The 22,800-nt window shown below is 48.6% G+C and overlaps 3 protein-coding genes across 5 annotated transcripts; 1 reads left to right on the top strand and 2 right to left on the bottom strand.

Annotated features, from left to right (window-relative positions):
• Positions 1-1,457: 1,457 nt before the first annotated feature.
• On the top strand, positions 1,458-4,983 carry LOC120690928 (protein FAR1-RELATED SEQUENCE 6-like). The gene has a single exon (XM_039973846.1). The coding sequence runs from the start codon at positions 1,784-1,786 to the stop codon at positions 4,724-4,726; it is 2,943 nt and encodes a 980-aa protein (XP_039829780.1). The 5' UTR covers positions 1,458-1,783; the 3' UTR covers positions 4,727-4,983.
• A 1,035-nt stretch (positions 4,984-6,018) lies between these two features.
• On the bottom strand, positions 6,019-11,997 carry LOC120690929 (beta-galactosidase 6). Its single transcript, XM_039973847.1, has 17 exons — positions 11,217-11,997; positions 10,993-11,088; positions 10,594-10,706; positions 10,331-10,490; positions 10,094-10,237; positions 9,772-9,966; positions 9,537-9,624; positions 9,089-9,207; positions 8,743-8,904; positions 8,430-8,647; positions 8,232-8,338; positions 8,014-8,123; positions 7,785-7,892; positions 7,595-7,702; positions 7,221-7,432; positions 6,519-6,855; positions 6,019-6,430 (listed from the first exon to the last, which is right to left on the bottom strand). Exons 1-17 carry the CDS (start codon positions 11,382-11,384, stop codon positions 6,323-6,325), a joined length of 2,553 nt encoding a protein of 850 aa, XP_039829781.1. The 5' UTR covers positions 11,385-11,997; the 3' UTR covers positions 6,019-6,322.
• Positions 11,998-17,044: 5,047 nt separating this feature from the next.
• LOC120690904 (protein CHAPERONE-LIKE PROTEIN OF POR1, chloroplastic-like) lies at positions 17,045-22,723 on the bottom strand. 3 transcript variants are annotated; one of them, XM_039973792.1, is made up of 6 exons: positions 22,546-22,665; positions 22,257-22,448; positions 21,731-21,930; positions 21,529-21,629; positions 20,689-21,133; positions 17,045-17,501 (listed from the first exon to the last, which is right to left on the bottom strand). In XM_039973792.1, exons 3-6 carry the CDS (start codon positions 21,886-21,888, stop codon positions 17,351-17,353), a joined length of 855 nt encoding a protein of 284 aa, XP_039829726.1. In that variant the 5' UTR covers positions 21,889-21,930; positions 22,257-22,448; positions 22,546-22,665; the 3' UTR covers positions 17,045-17,350. The 3 variants fall into 3 exon arrangements, with proteins under 3 accessions (XP_039829726.1, XP_039829727.1, XP_039829725.1); XM_039973793.1 differs by lacking the exon at positions 22,257-22,448 and having other exon boundaries at positions 22,546-22,723; XM_039973791.1 differs by having other exon boundaries at positions 22,257-22,676.
• Positions 22,724-22,800: the final 77 nt, after the last annotated feature.

Here is a 22,800-nt window from a genome sequence, read left to right as displayed (position 1 = left end):
TTACCGACTGCCAAATCGGGGGCACCCGGCGAAGATCGGGGACTAGGACTTATCCTCGGCGCCTTCCACGCACACGCACGCCACACACTCCACACACACGCACACCCACGCCGCCGTCCACCGGCCAATACAAATTTAAGATTTAATAACCTACATAAATCCAACAAAGTCTATCCGACGACCGAGCCAAATTTAAAAGAGGATATCCTCCCACCCGAAGATATATTCCTTTATTTAGTGTTGGTTCCTTCATAGCCGTCATATTCATTTTATTAATTTTTTAGTTTTATCTCTTTGGGACATCATTTTGTTTTAGCTGATCTTAGTATTGGTGTTTTTTTAATGAATTGCCATTTCAACTATTGCTCCTATTCGTCTTCTCATGGCAGGGTATAGTTCAAATAATAAATATTCTTTTTCAGGCGGTCTTTGAGCGACTGCTCAATCTATTAGGTATGAAATACCATTAATTTTTTGTGTGCCAGCAATATCTCTACATGTGATTCGCTAAATAGAATTGTTTTCCTCTAAAATACATTGAATGCTTATCTTCCTTTGCTTATTCTGTATTGGAGTTGGTAAGTTAAACTGGATAGCTATATGAGTGAACAAAACAACTTATTAATTTGTAGTAAAAATAAAAAATCTCATTTCCTATATACAAAAAAAAGTTCAAGTAAATATAAGCAGTGTAAAATCTTTACCCTAAGGTGTAATGGAAAAATAAGTAATTTGAATCATTGCTATTTGACTCAAACCTGTTCTGAAAAAGTCGAGGTATTTCGAATTGTTTGTTGACATAGACAAAATAAGGGAAAACTTTTGAAAGAATTTTACCTTGGACATATAAGAGTTCCGAATCGAATCTCTTTAGAAAGAAGATTTTCTCGTTTGGTTCCCTGAAATTTATTTTAAATCATGTCACATCGAATGTTTGGACGCTAATTAGAAGTACTAAATATAAATTAGTGACAAACAAATTCTATAATCTTAGGATTTTTCGTGATATGAATCTATTAAACCTAATTAATTCATATTAGTCCACGTGATATGTGCTAATTATGAATTAATTGATTTAACATATTTATCGCGTGAATACATCCAGATTTATACAGTTAGTTTTATAATTAAGTTATGTATAGTTAAATAGATTTATAATTAATTTATGTATAGTTTTTTTAATTGGTCTCAAAATATTCGATGTGATATAGCTTAAAATAAATTCAAGAAAACCAAACAGCCGGACGCGCGTCAAAAAAGAGCTCCAAGAAAATCCTGCGTGAACACAGCATCACAGCTCAGTCAGCAAATGGCCAAAGGGCCCGACGTGTCAGACTCATCCACCCGCCGATCCGCGGCGTCACCCATCCGCCACATCCGCAGCACTTCCCACGGGAGCAAATCCTAAGCTCACCCAGCAACGAACTCCCCGTCTTCCTCGCACACCGCACACACATCCTCTCCTCTCCGCCCTCCCAAAGCAAAAGCAACCCAGCCCGACTCCCCCCCCAATTTCACTTCTCTTCCCCGGCGACGTCCCCACGCCGGCCGCCCCCGCCCAGATCGGCGCCCCCCGCACCGCCACGCTGCCCTGCCCCTGCCCCGCGCCAGCTCCCCCGCTCCCCCGTACCGTCGCCCGCGCCGGACCCTCGCCATTCCGCGCCGCGAGGTATCCGCCATTCCGCCCCACTGTACCTCTAGTGTTAATACTTTTGGGGGGTGCGGTGGTGTGGCGCCCGCGCGAGAGGGAGTGGGTGTGTGTGTAAATAGCCGGTGGCAGAGCATGGGGGAGGGTTCGAAGAGGCGGGCCACCCGCTCGCAAAACCCTAGCCTTGAGTCCGAGGACGAGGAGGAGGCGCGGCGGGTCAAGGAGGAGATCGCCGAGGACCTCAACGGCGAGCCCGCGGAGGAGGAGGACGATGAGGAGGTGGTTGTGGAGGATGAGGAGGTGCTCATCCCCTCCGACGACGAGGAAGACGGCGGCGGCGGGGACGACGACTTCGTCCCGCGCACGCTGGAGGAGGCCCTCGTGCCGCGGGTGGGCACGGTGTTCGACTCCGTCGACGAGGCCTTCGCGCTCTACAAGGCCTACGCCTACCGCACGGGGTTCCATGCTGTGCGCCGCACCTGCCACAACTATGAGGGGCTCCGCTACCGCTCCACCTTCACCTGCACTTATGGTGGCAAATCCCGGGCGGGCGCAGCCCCCTCTGATGTCTCAGGCGCCCGCTACCCGCTCCGCAGCAAGCGGGGGGCGGCTGTCCAGGAGAAGAAATCTCGGCGCGGCGCTGCCGAGAAGACGGGATGCAAGGCGATGCTGATCATCCGTGACAAGAGAGTGGATGACAGGTGGAAGGTGGAGTCCGTCGAATTGGAGCATAACCATCCTTGTACTCCAGATATGGTGAGGTTCTTAAAGGCGTACAGGGAGATGCCCGAGTCTGCCAAAAAGAAGGCAAAGATCACCAATGAGATGGATGAGATGGTGGAGAAGTCGCTGAGCGAGATTGCTGAGACAAGGAAGTTCCCGACACGCCCCAAGAGGGGTGCAAGCGGTGGTGCTGCTGTTGGCAGCCACCACAGGTTTAGTAGGACAGAGAGTTTTGTGCAGCGTTTTGGGGAGGATGATCTCACTGCACTCAAGAAGTTCATTGAAACAATGCAACACAAGAAACCAAACTTTATCCACAGTTGGGATCTTGATCGAGAAAGTCGTGTCAAGAATTTCTTTTGGACTGACTCTAGGGCCCAGGCGCAATACCGCTACTTCGGTGATGTCATTACACTTGATGTGATGTATTTACAGCACTCGCGCACCAGCATTCCATTGGCCACGCTCCTTGGGGTGAACAACCATGGCCATCTTGTGCTTCTTGGCTGTGGTCTCCTGTCCGGTGACAGCAAGGAGAACTATCTTTGGTTGTTGAAGAGGTGGTTGAGCTGTATGAATGGTAATCCACCAGAAGCGATCACAACTAGCTACTCAGATTTCATTGCAGAGGCCGTGGCTGAGGTGTTTCCAAATGCAAGGCACAGGTTCTGCTTTTGGCATATCTTGAAGAAGCTACTTGAAAATGTAGGACGCACACATGAGAAAGAGGCAATTTCCTCAAGGTTCAAGGAGGTTGTTTATGATAGTGTCACTCTTACCGATTTTGAGAAAGAGTGGGGAGCAATGGTCGACCAGTACAATCTCAAAGACAACGAGTGGTTTTCTGCATTGTACAATTGTCGGAAACAGTGGGCACCTGGGTATGTAAATCATTCTTTCTGGGCTGGCACTTCTGCTATCAGGAAGGTTGAAAAACCTGATCCATACTTTGATGGTGTTGTGACTAAAACTACCCTTCCTGTTTTCCTTGAGCAATATGAGACTACCCTGAAAGGGAAGTTGGAAAGGGAGGCGTATGATGATTTACGCTCGTACTATTCTAGACTCACTTTGCTCTCAGGGTTGCCCTTTGAGGAGCAACTTGTGGAGATCTATACAGTAACCATGTTTCAGGCGTTCCAAGATGAGATTAAGCAATTGATGCATGTTATTTGTAAAGAGGTAGACAGAAGTGGGAGCTCGATTACTTACATGGTCAGTGAGTTAATACAGGGAAAGAAGGTTGATTACACTGTTGTCTACAACAATTCTGACAAGGATGTTTGGTGCATTTGTCGCTCCTTTCCCTCACGGGGCATTCTTTGCAGCCATGCTTTGGCTGTTCTGAAGCAAGAGAATGTGCTGATGCTGCCATCAAAGTATATCCTGAACCGCTGGAGGAAGGATTTCAGAATTCTTACTTCATCTGCAAACACAAATTGTACCGAATCAGATAGAAATCTGAGTATTTATGATGACCTCTATTTTCGTGGCCATGAGTATTTTGAAGATATCATTGACATTGGAGCAAGAGAACCTGAGCTGAAGGAGTTTGTGTTGTCAGCCATGAAGGAAGCAAAGGACAGACTGATTAGGCCTGACCACACCCAGCAAGGTGACCAACGGGTTGACGTAAATATGACTGTGACTGGTCCGGTGTCCACAGATACAAGAGTCGATGTGAACATGGCATCACGCACCTCATCCTCCCTGATTCATGGGGACAGAAGGGTTGATGCGAATATGGCATCAAGCGCACCAGCCCTAGTTCATGGTGATACCAGGACATCAAATGCCATGGCCCTGATTCATAGGGACAGAAGAATGGAGATGAAAATGCTACCCACCCACCTTATTCATGGAGAGGGAAGAGTCGACATGAACATGACATCTTCTCACTTGATGCAGAGGGAAAGAAGAGTGGACATGAACATGGTGTCAGCGCACCTGATACAGGGGGACAGAAGAGTTGATATGAACCTGGCATCACCCCACTTTATACACAGTGACAGAAGAGTTGATATGAACCTGGCTTCTCCGCATCTGATGCACGGGGACAGAAGGGTTGATATGAACATGGCATCCCCTCACCTGGTACAGGGTGATACCAGAGTGGATATGAATATGGTATCAACTTCTCAGAATGGGATGCACACTTTTGATTTAGTGAATGTAAACATGGAGAGTGGCTCTTTGCCGATGGCCGCAACAGATTTTATGCAAATGCATCCACATCCACCAGTTTACCATCCAAAGCAACTTCTTGATATGAGGGATCAGGTGATGGATGCAAATAAGAGACCAAATATGGAAACCAACACTTATTTTATGGGAGGTGGTATGCATGTGGGGTAGTTCGATTATCTAGCTCTGTAAAACTTTGTGTTGGAAAAGGATGCATCCTTCCTTACTTTGCATCTACATGTAATCATGTATGTTCTTAGAGCAGGCAAACAACTAAACAGCTAGTTCTAGTATTGCAGATCGACCTTGACTGTTGGCAACTCTATTGTACCATGTTCCCTTTTTTTGGCAGTTGTAGCAGGCTGGATGCATATTATCTTGTGCATATGATAAAAAATGAATAACCCATCTTATCATCTAGTTAGCAATTTTTAAGTGAGACGCCTTTGGTTGCAAGATTATGCTGACATTCTGGGTCAGCTGTTGATTGATGATATACTTTGGCTGCATGCGTATCTTGCCTCGTGTTCATGTGGTTTAGGTGCATCATACCATGTGCATCAGCCATCTATCGAGCCTGACTTGTACATGGGAAATAAAAAAATATTAATAATATGTTGGCATGCTACATAAGTTAACTGGCTTCTCTTTCTTGTTCTTGGTAATATATGTTTTCTGATATAATTGTGAGAGATCATGAATTTTTCTTTTTGCTACATCTATGATTACCAAAAGAGGCAGCTTGCTTACTGTTATTGTTCAGGATGGGATTCTAGTGCTCTCTGTTACTGATAAAGGAAGGCTCAAGATCATCAGGTTATATGTCCTATTGTTACTTGTATCTCATTGCTTCTTTTTAACAAGCTGTGAGTAAATACTTGCCCAGATACCACTCTTGATCCATTTCTGGCCTGGGTAATATTAATTCTCCTTTTCATGTTTGATTCAAACTACTGCCCTTGATTCTTGATGGTTTGCTCTAGATCAGTGCAGACTGGAGAATGTATACAAGTTGATTTTTCATGATGTCCTTGAACCATTGTTGGTTCCTTTCGGAAATTTTGAAAATTCCTTTTCAAATCTAAACTTATTGTCAATTTTTGTTCTTCTATCATTGAGTTTTGCAGCATTATGAAAATGGATGATCAGCATGTTGCATGCCCCGCTAAATGTGCTTCATCAATTTGTGAAACATATTTCCATTCCAAACAATCGTGAGATCTTTACTAGAGGTAAGCCGCTTTTAAGAGGCTGAATCAAAGTAAGGTGACATGAAACATTATGCCACAAACATCGTGGGAACCTAGGAATTATAAGTTATGTGTCAGTGAGGTTTGACAATGCCTTCCATTTTCATTTCTGCAGCACATAACCAAAATACCTGCAGACTGTATTAATTGCTTAGTCTTCAGGATTCCAGGCGTGTACTTTTGCTATGACAAAACTGAAAAGTTGCTGAGAAGTGTAATTCAAACTTTTTTTCGAACTGTAATTAAATTTGATTGAAGTAAAAGTTCTTTTCTTAAGAAGGATTACAAAAGGATCACCTTCATTGTCATGGATGAATTTATCATCTTAACAAGAATAACCCTTTCTAAGCGCACTATCTAATAGCTTGGATGTAGCAATGTAGGGAATATTTATTCCTTTTGACCAGCATGGGAACCCGGAACATTTATTCCTTTTTGCCTGCTTGCCTACACAGAGAAGGTTTCACCTTCTCCAATTGATTTTGCTTCCTATGAACAAATATTTTTATCAGACATGTCATGAACATGCAGCCTCAACCGCAAGGCTTTTTGTGACCCCTGTGCATGGATCTCCAAAGTAATTTGATGACACTGGAATGCTGCAGCTGCTCACCCCGATACAGGCCTACAGAGATCCCAGTAACAATAATATCAGCAAAACATAAGAATCAGTTGACATATCAAGAGATGATAATGGATCAGCTTGTAGTTACCTCCTGAACTACTGAGAGAGCCTGAGCGCTGCTGCATTCGCTATGGCTGTAGCTCCCGCATGTGCCGCTTGGTGTCCCAAAGCTTGCAAACTTGATGCTGCTGATGACCTGACCTTCTTTCGGGCATTCCAGGCGAAGTGCAGGTCCAGATCTCTGCATCTTCTGTTGAGAAGAAATCCAGCTATCAATTTGGGCTGGATGCGCTTCTGACACTTGTGTGCATAAACTTCCTGTCTGCCTTGTCACAAAGGATATCTTGCTTGGGTCACCACCGAACTGCTCGAAAAGGACTATATCATTGCTGCCTGGTTGGAGAAACGAACGGGGAACATGGTACCTATTTAACAAGGTAAGAAATCCAATAAGTCAATACTCATTCAGTTCTTGCAGTTGCTATATATTGTTGTGCATCATCAGAACATACGACCAGAGTGCTCAGCATCACAGTATGCATTAGTACTGTGAAGCCGCATGCCTCTATTTGTCATAGTTTCAGTACTGAAAGATCTAGTTGTGTTTAAATTGTCAGAAAAGTGAATTGCTATTAAGACCTATATGTTACTTTTTCCCAGAAGGATCTTCAGAGGAGAATGTATAAAATCAACATAATTGAAATACTGGAACCGGCTCTGCATGTTGGGAACAAAAAGGATTATTGAAAAATATTACAGAGCATATTGTGGGGGACTGTGGAAGTCTTACAAAGTCTGTGATGGCTGCCCACACTTCTTGAGGCATTTGCTCGAAGTGTAGGATCCTCTATAGTTGCACGAGTTAACACAGCCGCTCTGTGGAGCTATATTTGTTGGCCAGTATCGACCAATGCTTTGCCCGTTCACCCAGGCTTCACCTTTCCCCAATCCTGTGAAGTCAATGGCAACAGGATCATCACCTGCAGGGGCTGTGAATTTTGTCTGCGTTTGGAGAATTGCAATTAGTGCATCGACCCAAGGCAACAACAAAAGGGAATGGATTAGCCAAACAAATATAATGTATATATCTTGTCTTTGAGCCCGTTCTGGGTCCATTTGAATGCCTTATATGAATTGGTTTCATGGTCAGATGATCATACTGACCTTGTACCAAATTAGTGGTTGGTTGATTGGATAAGCATTGGATGAGACCCATTCTGGTGAGGCCTCTGAGGGATCATACAGGTGCAAATCTTCACCTCTGAGTCCAATCTGATGTATCAAGTTATCATTAATAAATGTGAATCGTACTACACTTTGGTCTAATTGAGCTCGAAAGTACAGTTTAGGCTACCTGGTATGTCCATTGTGCAGAAGACAGATCGAGTGCACCATTTGGTCCACTCAGCTTTACTGGCCCAGTAATTCCAGCACCTACCAGGTCAAAGAATGCACCATAATTCTGTACGAACAGAGATGTCAAAAAGAAATGGATGTCATAAAACTGTTACACCAAACCAAATATTGCAAAATGGAATAGAATATTTCATCTTGCATCTTTTGTAAAGATGAAAGATAATTACCGACAGCCCAACTGTTGCACTCAGAAGATCTATTTTGTTCTTCCCAGGTACAAGTGTAATTGATTTCTGCCAGGAGATGAGTGAGCTGCTAGCACTACCTTGAGCGCTTCCTGGTAAGATTTTGGCACTTGTATTTCAGAACACAAATATGATTTATGTATGAAAGACAAATGATCTTGGAAATCAGCTGGAATTTATGCTATCATCTCTGGCAGTACCTGCAATTTTACCATTCACGTAGACCTGAAGAACATGCCCAAGTGAGCTTACAAGCAGATTGGATTGGCTGCCATTTAGATAAGGTTCATCACCTTTAACAGTAATGCTGCACAGGTTACATCAATATCACAAATTGTGAGTATTTTTTTTGTCAGTGCACACTACCATATGCATAATCACAGGATGGCATGGAGTACCTTGTTGAGTACCAGAGGAAGTCACTGGCATCTGCTGTGGTGTTTATCTGCTCCATCAGTCCAGCTTTTGTCAATGCATTATCCTTTGTGATACCAACAGGTTCTATGGCATAGCTCCAGCCAGATACTGCGAGTTCTGGCGTGGTGAAAGAGCCATCTGATGCTACAGTACTCGACTCCAAGTACCTCATTTCTGAACTTGTCACTTGAGAGTTGATCTGGAAATTATAGCCACGCGTATCTCTGAATCAGTTAACGGTCGATTTTCTTTCCCAAAGCACAAGTGCAAGCAAGTTTGTGTAACTGGATATACCTGAGCCGTGTTCAGCACCACATTCTTGCAGTCAGGAAGGATGCTGACGGACCACGCAGGGAGCTTGTACATCTTGCCATTGAATGTGACAGTTTTGTCGGATTGACCATCTATGTTAGCAAGGAACGCGGCGCAAACTGAACCGGCCTTGTATACAGCTGCCTGAAGATAGAAGAATGGCGACATAGTTATATACCCGACCAGACAGCGAAGGTAAATCTTTTCTTAAGTGCAAGATTCGCTTCATCTGTGCAAATACTGAACGTTTGTCTTTCTCCTTTTGTCATTCAAAAGGCGTTTTCCCTAAAAAAAAAAAGGTAGGATGCTTTTGCAAGACGGGGCTTACCTCAGCGTTTTGACCTAGAGAAATGTATGATGGATCAGTTGCTATGAGCGCTGGCTCGCAGAGCTTTATGGCCTTGTGCACATCCCTCAAGTGGCCCCACTTCGGCTGCCTGACTAGTCCTGAATCACATATTGAAAAGTGGGCAGATAAATCATCAGCGAATATGTTTTTTTGGGGAAATAAAATATCTGTCTCCTTGACCCTTTATCCATGCTAATGTGACATGCCAATTTGTCATCGCCTGAACATAGTTGGGAGTAGTTGAAGGCATTCTAATTTCTGACACAAGGATTCCAACAAGCTTTTTTTTTTCTTCAAAAGCTATACGAGTACAGGTGATGCAATATAACATATATTGGTGGGATCACATACATGTCAAAAGAAAAAAAAAAAGTCCACGAGCCCGAAACAAAAGCAGACCTGACGAGGCAAGCTGAAAGCTTCTTACCGTACTCGTCGATGGGTGCATCGTAGTCGTAGCTCGTGGCGATGAAGGGTCCCCCTGCGCTGCGATCCAGGTTGGTCCCGCCATGGTACTGCGGGGACAAGATCCAGAGTCAGAAATGCTCCAGCAGGGGCGACTGCCAGCGTCAATGCGCGCCCTAACTGCTCCTGCATTTGGTCGTGGTCTCGTGGAGCAGCAGGCTGGCACGGCAGCAGGAGGAGTTGCTATGCTACCATACCATGTAGTAGTTCTGGAAGGTGCCGCCGCGCTGGTAGAAGCGCGCGACGGCGAAGGCGAGGTCCTCGGCGGGGCGGTAGGGGACGGCGCCGCCGAAGGAGAGGAACCAGCCGCTCCAGTTCTCGGTCCACATCTTGGGCTTGGCCGCGGAGTTGGGCGTGAACCCGTCGCAGTAGAAGCCGTTGCAGGTGTTGATCTGCACGCGATGCACCACGATTTCATTCGCATCCACCTCGCGCGGTGCCGGTGTGGTCAGGCACAGGCAGAGGCAGGCCATTCATTCCGTTCCGTGCCGTTGGAAATTGTACAAGACGGACACGTACGAGGGGGTCCGGCGCGTCGGCCTGCTGGCACATGACCCAGGGCACGCCGGTGTCGAGCGAGACGGCCATCCCGGCCGCCCACCGCATGTACGCCTTCCCGGCCGCCCCGTACGCCGAGTCGATGTTGCCGTACTCGTTCTCGATCTGCCCACGCCACAAGCGTCGTCGTCGTCAGCACGAGCGCATGGTGTCCGCCGCGACGAGCACGGCGGCGGGGCAGGGGCACGGCGGCAATACCTGTGACAGGATGATGGGCCCGCCCTGGGACGCGTAGAGGCCCGCCCCCTTCATGGTGTCCACCACCTTGGCGGTGAAGCGCTGCATCTCCGCCTTGAAGGGCTCGTTGTCGGTGCGGAACTTGACGCCGGGGATGAAGTGCAGCCACAGCGGGAAGCCCCTGCACATGATTTTGAACACAAACAGCGAGCCGGGTTTTCAGTCGTCGTCGATCGTCTTCTTCGAAGAATTCAGATTGGACGAGCGAGCTGCTGAGTGCTGACCCGTAGTTCCACTCGGCGCAGACGTAGGGCCCGATGCGGAGGTGCACGTAGAGGCCGGCGTCGGCGACGGCCTTGACGAACGCGGCCAGGTCCTTGCGGCCCTCGAAGTCGTACTGCCATTGTCGGTCACCGCTTGCCCGTCAGACTCATCACTCAAGTGGTGTAACAATTCTTCTTGGAAAAGTAACGGTAACAAGCACGGCACGAGAAGCAAAGGAACCGCAGGATGGAGCAGAGAAAAGATCAGAATAAAGCATAGGGTGCAGAGGAAGCAAACACCCTTCGACACATGATGGCGGCCAGGAGCAGGAGCTGATGATTAGGAGAGGTGAAAAAAAAAAGATACTAAAGATACTAGAGAATAACTGACAGCAGCAGTGTGGTAGTGTTTCTACGTGCCTGTCCCCGGACGGGCTCGTGGATGTCCCAGAAGACGTAGGTCTCGATGACGTCCAGGCCGCCGTCCTTGGCCTTCTGGATCAGCCCCGGCCACATCTGCAACAAGCACCAGAGCCGCCGCCGCCGCCGGCGACATGCCGGTGTTAGCAATAGTATCGACGAACGCCGCTCTCGCGGTCTCGCCCACCAAGAACACACAGGCAGAGCGAGGGCGAAATGCGCACGTCGGGGGTGCTCCGCGGGTAGTGGATGGATCCCGAGACGAGCACTCGGCGCACGCCGTCGATGACCAGCGCGCGGTGGTCGTACGTCACGTTGGTCGCCCGCGAGCCGCCCGCGAGGCATAGCAGCACCACCGCCGCCGCGGAAAGGAGCAGCGCGGTGGCCGCCATTGCCGCCGCCGCCGCCGCCCGCCGCGGGAGGAGGAAAGGAGGAAGGTAGAAGAGACAAAGAGCACCGCCTCCTCCTCCTCCGGGACGCGGCGCGTTCGGTGTGGTAGCTAAAGGCAGAGCCCGCACCGCCCGGGTATTCAGTATTAGTAGAGTAGCAGCAGCTGGAGGCTGGAGGTGGAGTGAGCGCGGGGGCGGAGGTCACCACTGGCCACAGGGGTGGAGGAGTCGCTCGGTGGTGGGGGCGGCACGCGAAGGAGAGGAAAAGAAACGAAAAGGAAACCTCCCCTCGTCGCGGTCCGGACGACGGTCGACCCGGCTGCCACGGGACGGAGCGCGGGCGCGGCAGGTCGCTCGCGGTGCCCCCGCGCCCTCGCCGCGGCCGATCTGATCGCTTTCCGGCCTTGTTATTTCCCGCGCGGCGCGTTCCGGTGCGGTGGAGACGGCGGTGGTGCCCGCCGCGGCGCGGTTAAAAATGGAGACGGTCCGCGGCGGTTGGTCAGGGAGCCCTGCTTTTCCGTGTCCGGGGCCGGCGGTTCCTGCCCACCCCGGCGTCCGGGAACGCGGCTGCTCCCGCCGATGGAACAAAGCAAGATGAGGCGATGGGGAAGAGATCGCTCGCTCGGCTGCTGCCTGGAAATGGAGGAGGGGCGCGATGGTTGGGTGGTACACACGGCGTGGGCGGGGTCTAGTAACGCTGCCACATCTTTGTTGCCTACCACCTCAGCGACACCGGCCGCTCTCCTTCCCCCGTGCATGTGTCGCCGGGGCGTCGGCGCACAGGAATAAAGAAAAGAAAAGAAAAGCGGAAAGGCTACTGCTCTGCTCGGGCTCGGCCCGGTGGTGCCGCCCCGCCGTGATGAGCCCGTGAGCGAGCGCGCCAGTGATCGACAGGGGGGCCTGGCCGGCGTTGTCGCTTGTTCGAGGTTGCACCAGCCGGCGCCGGGCTCTACTGTGCTAGCACTCGGTGGCGTTGTCGCTTCCCGTCGCGCCTAGCTGCTAGTGGTAGGTGGTGCCGCGTATCATGCGGCGCATCCGGCCCGAGTGTGCGAGCGCGCTGTGGCACGAGCTCGAGCATCATCTTGTCTGGCCGGGCTCATCCGTGTTCCGCCTGGGGGTCGTCTGAACTTGGCCGGGGGGTCGGAGCGAGAAAGGTGGTGGTAGGTCTGGTCAGGTCAGGGGCGGCGGTGGGAAATGGAATGGTTGACGCGTCGTACGAAAGCTGGGCAGGGCCCCGGGTGCCGCCGCGCGCCGCACGGCGCACTCGTGTGCTGCGTCTCGTCTCCTCAGGTCAGGTCAGGGGAGAGAGTGAAAGTGGGCGTGGCACGTCCAGAGGGCAGGCAGGAGGGAGCGAGACGGCACGGGGAAAAAAGATTGTAGGCCAAGGGCTACGGCGGTCGTGCTTTCATTCTCCGTGCTCGAGCAGTTACCTCCTGCCCTGCCCTACAGTAAAATACAATGTGGACTTGTCCATTTGGGCTGCTGCTTTTGTAGCAGACTTCTCTTCCACGCACAAACTGTACGGTGTAACAAAGTCTCTTGAGATTCTTTTTTTTTCTGATCGAAAAATTGTAGGCCAAGGTCCGCACGAGAGACTACGAGAGCATGACCTGCAATATGATGTGGATGTGGATGTGGATTTGGCCGCCCGGGCCGGGGCACTTTTGGAGTGCTTCTTTTGTGCTATTTGATTCAATCTGGCTAGTAGAGGTTTTCTTGGACAAGCTTTGTACTAGTTATTTGATTTTTTTTCCGCTAGCACTTTTGTTTCTATTCATGGGAACCATGTGAGGCAACTGCTACTCCCAGCAAAGTGCTTGTATTTCCGAGGCTGCAGAAACCCTCGAGCGACACACGAGCTCGACATGAACTTCATTCTGTGACATGCACATACAGGTGTTTGTAAATTTTATGGATCCACAGACCAATAATTGTTTGTGTATTGCTACAAATCATAAATGTACCGAGGTCCATTTTATTTCAAGAGAAATAATACTCCAATCGTGCCTAACCGACCAACAGAAGAAAAGCAGACAGGTAGCAAGCAGCTCGACCTCACTAAAGTCAAAAAGCTCCAATCCTATTGTCTACTGATCAGGGGCTCTCCATCTTATCCCCGGTCCATAACATTGACTAGCGCCTGAAACTACTACTAGCACGGACGGAGATGGTGGCCGGCCACAAGACAAGACGCGTCTGCTTGTCCGAGAACTGATCCAGAACGGCAACGCCGAAACCCAGACTAACCCACCGAGAGTCCGAGACCCCGCGCCCGCAGGCTTCGGAGTCAAACGACACCACCACCGGTCCTCGTCGCGAGCAGCTGCGAGCCAGCCATGGTGGTTGGGCTGCAGCTCACCTCCCAACCACGTTAATGGCGGTCGGTGCTCCATGGACAATCCCACACGTCTGAAATACCACACATGCCGAACCCTATCCAGTATCCACGCCCGCAGGAACCAAAATTATCCACTCCACTCCACTGCTACTCGTGGCTGACGACCGTGCGTCCAACAGTTCAGAAGCAATCGCATCAGAGTTTCTTTTACTGGAACTGGATCATAGTTCCTTCCATAGTACTACCTATACTGTGTTTAGATCCGTAAAATGGTGATAAAAAGGACCACATTAGACATTATAGCATATTGTAGCACTTTTCATTTGTTTGTGGTAATTGTTGTTCTACCATGACCTAACTAGGCTCAAAAGATTCGTCTCGTTGTGTACATCAAAATTATGCAATTAGTTTTTTTATTTACCTATATTTAATGCTCTATGTATGAAACAAAAAATTTGTTGTGATAAGTGAATAGTGAAGTTTGGAGACAGAAATTTTGGAACTAACCCTATTCTGACGCCGCCGAGGCTGGAGCTGGAGGACCGAGGACGGCTAGATATTCTGACCGCCTCGAATCTCCCCGGGCTGTTGAGCATAGCAGGCCATGCCAAGATCCGTGAGACTGTGACGGCCCTGCAGTCTATTTCGTTCTGCCGAAAACGGACAAAGAACGCGACTGCTGCGCGTCGGAATGTTCAGAGCTCGCACGAGCTGCCGGCCTGCCGCCGATGCAGATCAGATCAGCTTCAGCAGGTGCAACGTCGCCGTTGTCACCGATCCTGTGCGGCGTATCTGAGGCGAGGCAAGGCAACACCCCCAGCGTCCCGGGCGTTAGCGTCCTCTTGGTGGCACTGTCGCGTCGTGTACGTGTGTACGCGTGCACGCTCGGCAACGAAAGGCGCCTCTCAAGTCTCAACTCGGGGTCTTGTCCCTTGCGGCGTGCGCGCGCCGACGACGCCGACCGGGGGATGCCGCCCATGTCGGAACCGCCGAACGGAGCCCCCCTCTGCGCGCGGCGGGGAGGAAGACAACGCGGGGGCGAAGTGGCCGGCCGCGACCGGCCGGCGAACCGATAACCTGGACGTTTTGGATCGTTGCTGCACGTCACCTCCCTTCTCTAGATGCCTTTTGTTTTTCGCGTCTTTGTTTGGTTACCTTTCTTGCTACCTGTAGGTACGGAGGTTTGGGCGTGGAAGCTGGGGCAAGTGACGCCAGTGAACGCGATGAGTTGCGCGGATTGGATCGGGCACCGGAGAGTTTTTCCTTGGAAGGGTTGGCAACTACTAGTACTGCACTAGTAGCAAACACGGGCAGAGCTTAACTACCATGCCGAAGCATCAAACACTCCCTTTCTCGGCAGATTGCTCCGCACGCACGACGGCACGAGAGAGACTTCCTGGATTTCGCGGCCGCGCGCGGGTGACGCCGCCGCGGCGAACCCGGGCGGGGGAAGCGGATGAGCACGGCGAGCGCCGGCGACGCGGACACATGTTCACATGTCCGGGCGCGACACGGACGGGTGGGGGGGACCGTGACGCATGCCAGAGCGCCGTAGCACGGCACGGCACGGCTCAGGCTTGGCGTCCCTTGGAGGCCGCGCGACAGGAACGGCGAGTGCGTGGCAACGACCGGCGCCGTGCGCCGGAGCGCCGATCGCGACAGCATCTGGACGAGCGGCCTCCAAGGGACGCTGAAATGGGGGCGCCGAAAGGCGGCTAGGCCACCGAGATTCGCTGCGTGCTCGTTCACTCGGTGGATGTCGCTGGGAAACATTCCGGTTCATACAGCGCCGCACCACTGGTGCTCGACGCCGCCCGGCGAGGAGCTGCGGTCGGGGAACGGAAGGGCGTGGGCACATCGTCGACGGCGACACGGACGCGACCGCCTTGGTGGCTGGCCATGTGGCGAAGGTACCGGCGCGGTAACCCGAAGAGACAAGACAAGAGAACAGAGCGGCAGATGAACAGGATCGCCGATCGCATCTGTTGGACGCCGCGTGCCACTGCAGGTTGCGCATACGTTGTTGCCTCCATCCACATCGCTCTTTGGAGTAGTAGCGCGCATAACATCTCGAGACGTGCAAAAAAAAATGGCGTCACTCGAGCCTGTCTTAATTTTTAGTCTAGATAGTCTAAGAATTGGATCCTTAAAAGATCAAACTCTAATTATATATAATTTTAAACTAGAAATGTTAAGAATCAAGTTGAATTCCACAAAAAAAATCAAGTTGAATTATGAAGAAAGCATTAGGATCATAACCTATTACCACCCAAGAGGAGCAGTCTGTTGGCAAGTAAAGAAAGCAAAGTGCACGCGTGCCTATCGTCTAGCTACCGTTGCCACCGAAATGTAGCAGAAACGCCATTGCTCCTAAAGGTGAATTCCACGATGAAACGGGAGATAGTGACATTCGTCAAACGCGATCTGCATTCGACGAAGCGCTGAAGATCACACAGGAGTAGAGGACCACAAACTCAACGACCAACGACACGAAACCATACTTGGAACAATTGGTTGGGCGGTAGCTGCGGAAAGTAGCTGACCAAAACGAACACCATTGTGTGGCACCTACTCTCATCCATTCCACAGTGCTTGCTTGCTAAAATAAAGATCTTTCCCGAGGCAGGTGATTGGGGGTAGGGGGCATATCCTTCCCATATGAGGCTATGGCCGACGCCTGTGCAACGCGCCCCTACTGCAAAAGAGTGAAGAGACCAATGCGTCAGCATCGGCATCTCCTGCAACAACAGGACATGTTACACATGCGGCAGGCCTGCTATTGATTATGCCCTAGGTGGACCATGTGTAATAGTCCATTATAGCAGCCGTGTACCACCAGCGACATTATTATACACACACACACCAGTCAAGTGATGTAATGGTAATGGTCTGATGAGTACACCGGTGATCTTTATACTGGCCGGATCAGGCCATTTATTAATAGTCTAATAACAAGGCCCCACCAGTACTAAATGGTCTGATCAGAAGTGATCACCATCGCTTCAGACATCATTGGATCCGGCCTCTGGGTCACGGGCTTCGCAACTCTGGCCGATTCCACAGTAGAGAATGGATAGCTGATAGCCCGGTACTAATGTCTAATGGGCACATTAGGAGACGACAAAGCCGGCACAACCAACTCGATAGACACCGAGATCAGGTCAGGCGTCGCAAGTAGCAACCTATAAGATATTCCTCTAGTTCCCATCTTGCAAACGCAATCAGGACAGTTGAGCAGGAGCATCCAGTGAGGTGAGAATGGGTCGTAATATAACGAGGGGGCGTGAGGTCGATCCAAAGACGACGGACGGGTCAGAAGCTTGCATCAGCATTTCAATTCGGATGGATACTATCTCATATGATCTAATCCAAAACCAAACTGTGTTTAACACATCGACCAAAATGCCTACAGGAGGTGTTAGGCTCACTGCTTAAGAAGGGCCAGGGTGAAACAGTTCTACATCTCAAATTACAACCTGACAACTACTATCAACTCACCAATGAACTGGCATTTGCAACTCTGGGAAGAAACAAAGAAAGGAGAAGATGATTGTGGAGTAATCAGAAGTAGGATACCATGTTGATGGCTGCCACAGGATTATAGGCTAACATGGAAAAATACCAAGGCTTCTTACTTCAGGAAGGTTGACGATATGAAAAGGAGGGCATATGTAACACATGCCGTGCTCACTTCCAAGTTTCTTGGGCCTGACAGTATTGGTGGAATTACAGATACCATCAAGAAGGTGCCAAGGAACCACGAAGCAAAGAAAGATCCAAACCTGGAAAAACACAGAAAAGTCAGGGTCAGGAACCACACCCATCCATGGATGAAGGCTAATAGATGCCAAAACAAATGAGAACAATACATGTTAATCTCAATAATATCCATTATACTTAATTGACAGGAAATGTAGACGTGCCCACTCAGAACATGCTATTATCAGTCAACGCTGCTACATTTCTACTGCTTACATCTCTATTATCATTTGTCAAGTCAAAATGTTGTCATAATAATAAGCTTAAAATGACCAAATCTAATTAAATGAGGGCTAAAATGTGCAAGTTGTTGCAGTGATCATTCACAAATGACTAGCCTCTGGCCCACCCTGCTAGCCATCTCAGAATGCATGGGCTGCATCGGCGAGCATTTGCACACAATTTTTGTATGCTTACGCATTAGCATTGCGATTTATCGATAAAACTATGAACTGGCAGCAGTACGCATTAGTAAGTAGACAGACCTACAGACACTCCTGAGCAACCAGCGGTAACCAGGCAGGCGGTTCTTAATGAGATGATCTATGAAGGAACATCATATGATACATGGGCAAAAATACTTTTTGGGACTGTGGAAATGATAAAAACAGGTCCTCACAAATATTCTGGTTAAGCAAACTTTCATAATATAATCTGATTAAAGTGAGAGAAATATGCTTACTGTTTACACCACAAGGACAGAGAGTTAGTGGTTTGCTTCTAGCATGGAAAAACTATATATTGCAAGAGGGAAAATTACCTGTTTCTACTCCATAGAATGGTCATTTAGGATCTGTGACTACTAATATTGGAATCTATATTTTCCACTCGAAGCATTAGCCTCTTAACGTCTATTGCGTAGCTAAAAATCTTTACTCCTTACGACACATATGTTAATTTCAGCAATAGCAATCTACTTTGTCGTGGTGTGCAAACCCACAGCCGGGTGGCGTAATGCACCCGCCTAAGCCCAGAGGGTGAGTACTCGGGGGTTAGCTAGGACTAGTTCGATCTCGCTGGAAGAACACGATGAACACAACAAGTTTAGAGTGGTTCGGGCCGCCGGAGCGTAATACCCTACGTCCACTGTGCGTTGTATTACTTGTGTTCCCTTCGTCTCGAGAGAGTCTGAGGCTGTGTGTAAAAACTTGTAGTGTGCAGCGAGCATCTCCCTTTTATATCTCAAGGGAGGCGCGTACATGGCCGTTGGGTCCCCGACAGGTGGGCCCAATCGATGTAGTATAACATACTGTTCATACATTATGACGTTGCAGGCGAAGGAGATCTCATTCCTGGATTTCCTTGCTCTGCCCGCGGGAATCCTCCGTCCAGCATATCCATGCCCTGTCTTGTCAAAACGGCGCCAAGGTGTAGTTTGCGGCGTTGCCTGCAGCGTAGCTGAACAGGCCGTATAGCTTGCGGCATGATGGAAAAGTGCCGTGCCGTCGTATCCATTTAATGCGGCAGACGGGCTCTGCACGGATGCGGCACATGCGGCTGCACTGTGTACCTCGGTAATATGCAGTCTACAGTGAGGCCTGTCAAAGGCTGCCCCGCGTGCCGCGGCGGCAGAGCACGCCTCAACCACCCGCATTGAATGCGGTGGGTGGGCGAGTCTTCCAGCGGAAGACCCGCGCCTGCGCCCGCGCCTGCGGGACACGTGACGGCTCCGGACCCCCCCGGCGGTATGTCGGTTCTACGCGCGTGGGAGGTCCGGATGGACGCGGGAGGTCCCGGACCCCTATGGGGGGTCCGAGGCTTCGGCTGTTGGCTCGGAGCTTCCCCTCCTCAGGGACACGTGGCGTCTCCGGACCCGTCCCGGAGCGGAGAGCGGGTCCGGGGCCATTGGCCCGGTGAGGTAAGAGCCTGACCCGTGGGGCCCGGCTGCCCCACCCCTTATGGCGTAGTTACGGATGACTACGCGAGTCCTGCTTTACTGCAGTAGGAGTGGGTATCCCTGCTACAGGGTACCGACATACTTGATTAAAAGGAAACATAGACGAGCCAACGTAGAACATGCTCTCATCAACCAACACTGTTATTCTGCCTCTTAATCTCTATTAGCAAGTTATTATCAGTTCCACAAAAAATGCAAGCTGTTACTAGTATTATCACTCAAAGTCGCAGTTTTCAATTCACCCAGGATGATGTAACAGATCAAAACAGGTCTTCACGGAAATTCTGGTTAAGAAAACTAAAGCTTTATAACAGAATTTGATTGGATGAGGAAGTATGCTCACACCACAACGCCAGATATAATATCTTCTTTTAGGGATACTCAACCTCTGAACACTCAATATAACGGCCACTTAGGATTCGCAGCTACTGTCGTGAACTATATTTGCCACTTCATACATTAGTGTCATAACTTTCTATTTCGCGGGTAACATCTTTAATTGTAATTTGTATCAAGATTGATCTGCAGTACAACCTACAATGCTAAAATGTATATGTTTACATTACCCTTTACTCAAAATGTTAGATGTGCTATAAGTTAACCAATAAATCCTATATTACATATCAAGCCAATTATTAAACTCTAACAACATGTAATGCAAACCACCAGCGATAAAGCTCTACCGTTGCCCACTGCAATACAGTCTCTACAGATATAAATACAGCTCCCAGCGTATTTTGAAGGACGCATGCATGATGTAATTTATCATTGCTATCTGCTAGAAGTTCATGACTCATCAGGCATGGATGCGAGTGAGACATCATCTGATTTGCATTTGCTTGCCTATGAAAATGAAGAACTGCTTTCGTGTATCACATATATCTGTGGAAAGAAACTATGTGCCACTGCATACCTAACTTGTACTGGCTGAAGAGGGAAGATAGGCAGTTTATTGGGTGGAAACGTTGCAGGGCATAGGAAACTTGGTGTTGCTGAAATAGATTTTACTTAGCACAACTAACAGGCGATACATAAGTTGACAGGCCAGTGGTGGGTGGATACTAGGTTAGATTTTCAGGTTTTTGATGAAGAGAAACTTTTTCAATTGGAACAAGAATGCTAATACATTACTACACTGTACTTGTAGACCAAATTTGTGTATATGGTACTATGAGGAGGAGCCCAAAATGGTGCGTAAAGCAGGAGCCCAAAAGCAAATGCTATAGTACTATGAGGAACAAAGGTAGATTAATGCAGCTGCATCCTTAACGGATGAAAGGCATAAAACCAAACAATATAACAAGAGAACATACCCATAAAAGAATGCTCGCCATCCACTTCTGACCCTCTGATAAATGAAATAGATATTTACTGCACAAGATATGGCCACCTGGAGAGTTGGCCCTTCTTCAGTAGGAAAAGCAAGCGTAAGCGCTCCAAGTAAGATAAAAGTAATTGCTGTCTGCCAAATGACTTTGCTACGTGGTGTTTGAAATCTGCCTTGAATAGCTTTGACTGCACGTGACTGACTAAGTTCTCTAAATTTTTTCTTGAGGTCCATTTTTGGCTTTTTCCTATCAAAGAAACTCTGCATAATAATCCTGTCATGGGCAGACTCAATTGCATCAACACTCGGCTTATGGCCTGCATACTTGCTTATCAGATAGTTCCTGGCAGCTCGAATCTCTTCTTCAGATGCTTCCCTGCTAATTCCAAGACGCTGATATGGATCCTTCACATGGATTCTAGGAAAGATGGCTGAAATAAAATCAAGTAGTTAAAAAAGAATTTTCAATGACTATTAACAAAAGAACCATTGCCAACACAACTGAAAGGGCAAGTAGCAGTACATGTAATTTATAAAATAAGCCCGGGACAAATAGGTTATAGGTGATAGTGATTAACGAAATTTCATGTTCTCTGCAATGATAACATTCAAGGTTTATTTTAACATGTAAGATCAATTTTATTCTCTAAAACAAATTGGTAATTTGATAGGAGCTATTGAGCTGACCAACTTTTCCTTATAAAGCCATACCTCAGGGTTACTGAAACTCAATATGAAAAAACAAATGCCACATCATCTCAGTGTATGAAGTATGAACTGATTATGTAAGATCTTCTTGTCATAGACATGGTTAGCAAATACTCACGAGTCGAAGAATCAGCCATGTCCCCAAACGATGCAGTTGCCAGTGGTATGATTCTGGCATTTCTCTGTGCATAACAGAAAGGAGTACTGTATTTTGTGTATCTGCATTGAAGCATTTGGTTGAAAATTTGTATTTATCACAGCAGGACTAGAGGAAAGGTTTGAAAAAAAGGCAGTAGTCACACGAAATGTAAGAAACCAACCTAAACCTATCCGCATTGATAAAGATTTTGTTCTTTTCCTTGCATCCCCTGTTGAAACTCAACGAAGAGACAAGTCCCAAGGGTGCAGTTGACACCTTTGAAGTAGCTGGGCATTGCAAAGTCCTTGAGGGATCGATTGCTAGAGCATGAGCCAACATCCCTAGAAATATCTGAATAGCTTAGACTCTGAGAGGTTTCCCCTGTGAAGCAAAACGATACTATATCAAGAGCAAATAAAGAAGATAGGAAAATTCGCAATATCAACGTAACTGTCACCACTCGTAAAAAAGGGCATGTATGCCGTATCTATATGTCGTCAAATGTCCAGAGCTTAGTAGGTTGCTGACTGAATGCACCTCCATTTTTTTTTTCTTATTCTATCTAAGGAGATTGGGGGCATAAACCCCTGACCACCTTTACTGTACCCCTAGGCCACATGGTTGCCCCCAAATGTACATCCATTACGCAATATGATTCTTAGTCCAATTCAATCAATGCGACAACCAAGCAGTGACTTCACAGTAACCTGAAATTAACAGGGGCGTAGGGGGTTCAGTTGAACCCTTTTTTTTCCTGGAAATTAAAGTTCATCCGCGCCCAAAGTCCCGTGGCATCCACTGAGATGACCTAACGCGCGCCGAAGAAGTTAATCGAACCCAACCAGAACCATGGATGGATTGATTGCCGGACTGGTGCTCCACCGCGCAACAAATAAATCCTAGGAATCGATCGAGAGAAACATATGCAGCAGCGAACAATCCCCCCCAAAACGAAACTCTAGGAAAAATCCTCCCAAGCAAGTTAGGATTTCTCACCATCGAACAACACCAAGCACGAGTGCCGACGGTCCTCCTACGCTCCACGCCGGGGCCGGAGGTGGAGGGAGACGGTGACGGTTCAGCGGATGGCGTGCCGGGTGGTTCGCTGGGATGAGGCTGGCAGGCAGGGGAAGCGGGGGGTGGCGGGCCTCGCGCACACCGGAAACACAAGGCCCGTACGCGGCCCAGCCGGTGGCCTAATACACAGTTAAACCAGCCCACCTAAGACTAAATTGACGTTTTGCAGATTAC

Source organism: Panicum virgatum, chromosome 9N, assembly GCF_016808335.1.
Source record: "Panicum virgatum strain AP13 chromosome 9N, P.virgatum_v5, whole genome shotgun sequence".
NCBI classification, from domain to species: Eukaryota; Viridiplantae; Streptophyta; class Magnoliopsida; order Poales; family Poaceae; genus Panicum; species Panicum virgatum.
The sequence above is the reverse complement of the archived record's forward strand: the minus strand, read 5'-3'. Positions and strand labels throughout refer to the sequence as shown.